This window comes from Sminthopsis crassicaudata, chromosome 3 (genome assembly GCF_048593235.1).
Source record: "Sminthopsis crassicaudata isolate SCR6 chromosome 3, ASM4859323v1, whole genome shotgun sequence".
Classification (NCBI taxonomy): Eukaryota; Metazoa; Chordata; class Mammalia; order Dasyuromorphia; family Dasyuridae; genus Sminthopsis; species Sminthopsis crassicaudata.
Window position 1 is genome coordinate 582,701,545 of NC_133619.1, and position 3,791 is coordinate 582,705,335.

At 33.8% G+C, this 3,791-nt stretch overlaps 1 protein-coding gene across 1 annotated transcript; it reads left to right on the forward strand.

Moving 5' to 3' along the window:
* The first annotated feature begins 2,622 nt into the window (after positions 1-2,622).
* Positions 2,623-3,558, forward strand: LOC141562466 (olfactory receptor 52E4-like). Its single transcript, XM_074302496.1, has one exon. It carries the CDS (start codon positions 2,623-2,625, stop codon positions 3,556-3,558), a length of 936 nt encoding a protein of 311 aa, XP_074158597.1.
* The last annotated feature ends 233 nt before the right edge of the window (positions 3,559-3,791 follow it).

Here is a 3,791-nt window from a genome sequence, read left to right on the forward strand (position 1 = left end):
CAATTCATGCTCATTTTAAAAACTTCAAGAAGAACAAAACATCTACTCAGTTGAATTTATCATCAAGTAAAGTACGGTGTTCAGATTTGTGGCTCATGATAAAACAGAAAAAATCCTGGAAGAAATAATTATTGTTCATCAGATCTAAGTCAAGTTACTCAGTTCAATTCTTCCAAAGAATGAATAAGTAGAATTGTGAGAGAGGAATAAATGCCCAAGTTGTAAAGTTTTGGGTAGTGCTGAATTATTTTTCTTTTTTTTCCATTTAAAAAATTCTTTATTGTTAAAATGTATAGCAACATGGGAAGGGGAAAGGATATGTTCAAAAATGAATGTTAAATATATAGCTATTTGCATGCATACATATAAGTATATAAACATTTACACAAATATATATACACATACATACATATTATATATTCATATATATTTATATATATATGTATGTATGTGTGTATATATATGCATATATATATGCCAAAGACACACACACACACACACACACACACACACACACACACACATATAGCATGAGCTTTAAAGCAGAAAAAAGTAAGATGATCTATTTGTGTATCCAAGATCAGAAAGGTCTGAGGTTGATAAGAAACTAAGATGAAGATAAGTCAATCCATGCATAGAGAATGTATTTTGTTACCCACAGTCACCCAGAAGATGGAATAAATATAATCTGAGCACCAATTTAGTAAAGGAGAAAATATCTTCCAGAGACCAATGGATGTGAATGTCCAATGGGTAAGTAAGGCATTCCAAGCCTTGAACCTTACAAAGAGAAAAACAAATTAAGTGATTTCCTTAAGGATGTTTGGAAGAGTTGAAGGGGGAGGGAGCTCTTTAGGTATCTAGGCTAGTGTTTCAGAATGAGAGAGAGAACGGTGCTTAGACATCTAACATCTACACCCTATATTTCAATGGACAAGAAAATTCTGGAAGGATTTGATTTAAGAATGTGACTAGACAAATTCAAATCATGAAGAAAATAAATGAACTGCTATTAATGAAAATATTATTTAGAAAATTTAGGTGACAATTCCTAAGAAAAAACATTAGTTTTGTTTTTTTTGTTGTTTTGTTTTTAGATCAGCAAGCAACAAGAAGAACCTTGTAGGTAAAGAAAATTTTATTCTCATTTCACCAATGCTGCTTAGTTATGCATTATGGTTCTATAATATGTTGAATATGTATACTTGTGATTTCCTCAATGCTGGGTGCTCCTGGACAGAAACATTTCTAAAGCACAATTGTAAATTTTCTATAATTTGCAGTCATGGGCTTTGTAAAGAGTCCCCTAGGGTAATGGTCAAACAACCTCTTGACTCAAAGACTCTAATCCAATCTCATGTTATTAAAAAAAAAAAAAAAAAAAAAAAAAAAAAAAAAAAAAAAAAAAAAAAAAAACTATTATGTGATTTTGTTGTTATAAAAACTTCTCAAAAGGTGACAACTACTCTGTAATTTATTTTCTTGGAGAGTTGCCTGGAAACACTGAAAGTTTAAATTGATTGTTGGAATTAAACAGCCAATAAAATAGAGGGAAAGCTTAAACACATATCTTCCTGGTTACATGGGTAATTAACTATTCCTTAGGGACTGATACCTCTTCACATAGCATTTAATGATTCTTCCAACTATTTTTTGAGTACCTAAGTGATGTACAATGGATATAAAGCTGGGTTAGAATCAAGAAGATCTGATTTAAATCTTATCTCATTTACTTAATTTCCATGTGGGTCTAGACAAGGCATTTATTCTCTCTCAGGCTCACTTTTTTCATGTGTAAACTATGGGATTTGGGCTCTATAGTTTTTAAGAGTGCTAAAAATTCTGTATCTGTAAAATATTTAAATCTATATTTTTTATAATGAGGGAAGTGGAGAAAAGAGAAGTTGTGTAACTATCATTAGCTCTTTTAGCTTTTATATTCTTCATCTGCTTTGTAAATGTAGTGATTGACAATACTGACTTCTTAATAAATGTTTCTAATTATTTAGAACAGTATAAAAGCATAGCTTTTTCATTTTTTTATCTTGCATGCTCTAAGAAGAAAGCAGAGTAAGAAATAATTTCAGAATCCTAGATTCTTTAAGAAGTTTGGTAGTAGAAAATACAGAGAATTTAGATTATATCTTCTTAGTAAACAGTATTATCCAAGTTCCACTTTGGCTAATGAAGGGAAAAAAGCAAATAACAAGACAGGAAAAATAAGTTTGAATGAAATAGAAAGGGAGAGAAGGAAGAATTAAAATGTAAGATTGTAAGAAACAGCAAGCTATTTCAGGTAATAGGAAATAATCTTTGTTAGACTACAAAATTTTTCTTGAATGAGTAACTAAATCTTTAAACTTGTATCTTTCTTCCTTGCATATTTTTTTGAGGCTGTGGTTAAGTGACTTGCCCAGGGTCACACAGCTAGGAAGTGTTAAGTGTCTGAGATCAGATTTGAACTTGGGTCCTCCTGAATTCAAGGCTGGTGCTCTATCCACTGCACCACCTAGCTGCCCGTCTTCCTTGCATATTACAGGAACTATTAATTGAATTCTTCTTCTTATAGAGCATCTATGTGTTCTGCTAAGATAGAGGTGAAGAGGATCCAAGATCCCAATAATGGTAGCTATCAACAGAACCAATCTTCATCCAATGAGCTTTATTCTCCTTGGCATCCCAGGACTAGAGGCTTGCCACATCTGGTTATCTATCCCTTTCCGTCTGGTGTATATATTGGCTCTGGGGGGGAACTGTACCCTTCTTTTCATTATTAAAACTGACCCCAGCCTGCATGAACCCATGTTCTTATTCCTCTCCATGCTTTCTGTGGCAGACTTGATGCCCACGACTACCACCATGCCAAAAATGCTCAGTCTTTTCTGGTTTAATGATGGAGAAATTCCTTTTGAAGCCTGTCTCACTCAAGTATTTCCCATACATGCTTTGTCCAACATGGAATTTGGGATCATGTTGGCCATGACTTTTGACCGCTATGTGGCCATCTGCAACCCACTCAGACACTCAACTATTTTGACCATTACTGTTATTCAGTACCTAGGATTGGCTATCCTCCTCCGTGGAATTGTGCTGCTTGGTCCTCATCCATTTATGCTTAGATGGATTCCCTATTGTAGGACTAATATCATCCCTCACACTTACTGTGAGTTCATGGGATTAATCAAACTGGCTTGTGCCCCAACTAAGATCCCCAGAGCTTACAGCCTATTTGTTGCTTTCATTACAAGTGGACTAGACTTCATACTGATAATCTGTTCCTATATTCTTATTCTCCATTCTGTGTTTCGCCTACCCTCCAGTGAAGCCAGAATTAAGACATTAAGCACCTGTGGCTCTCATGTGTGGGTCATATTAATTTCTTATACCCCTGCCTACTTTTCTTTTCTCACTCACAGGTTTGGACATCACATTGCTCCTTCTATTCATATTTTTGTGGCCAATATCTATGTCCTTGTTCCACCCATGGTAAATCCCATCATCTATGGTGTCAAAACTAAACAGATACGGGAGAAATTCCTCAAATTTTTCACAGACTGAAAAGAAACTTAAAACAAAAAATAAGTTGGATTGAAGCCATAATCTAATTCAATAAATAATAGTATAGCAATCATGTCATTTTCTTATCATATAAATATTAAGATGAACTCTTTTGGAAATTTTGGCGAAAATTTGGTTCAGGTTAAAGAAATTTAAGTTTGCTATTCAGCTAACATAACCATGTTCACAATAGATGGTGTGATCCCAGGTTTGCTTTGTATAAGGAAATAAAA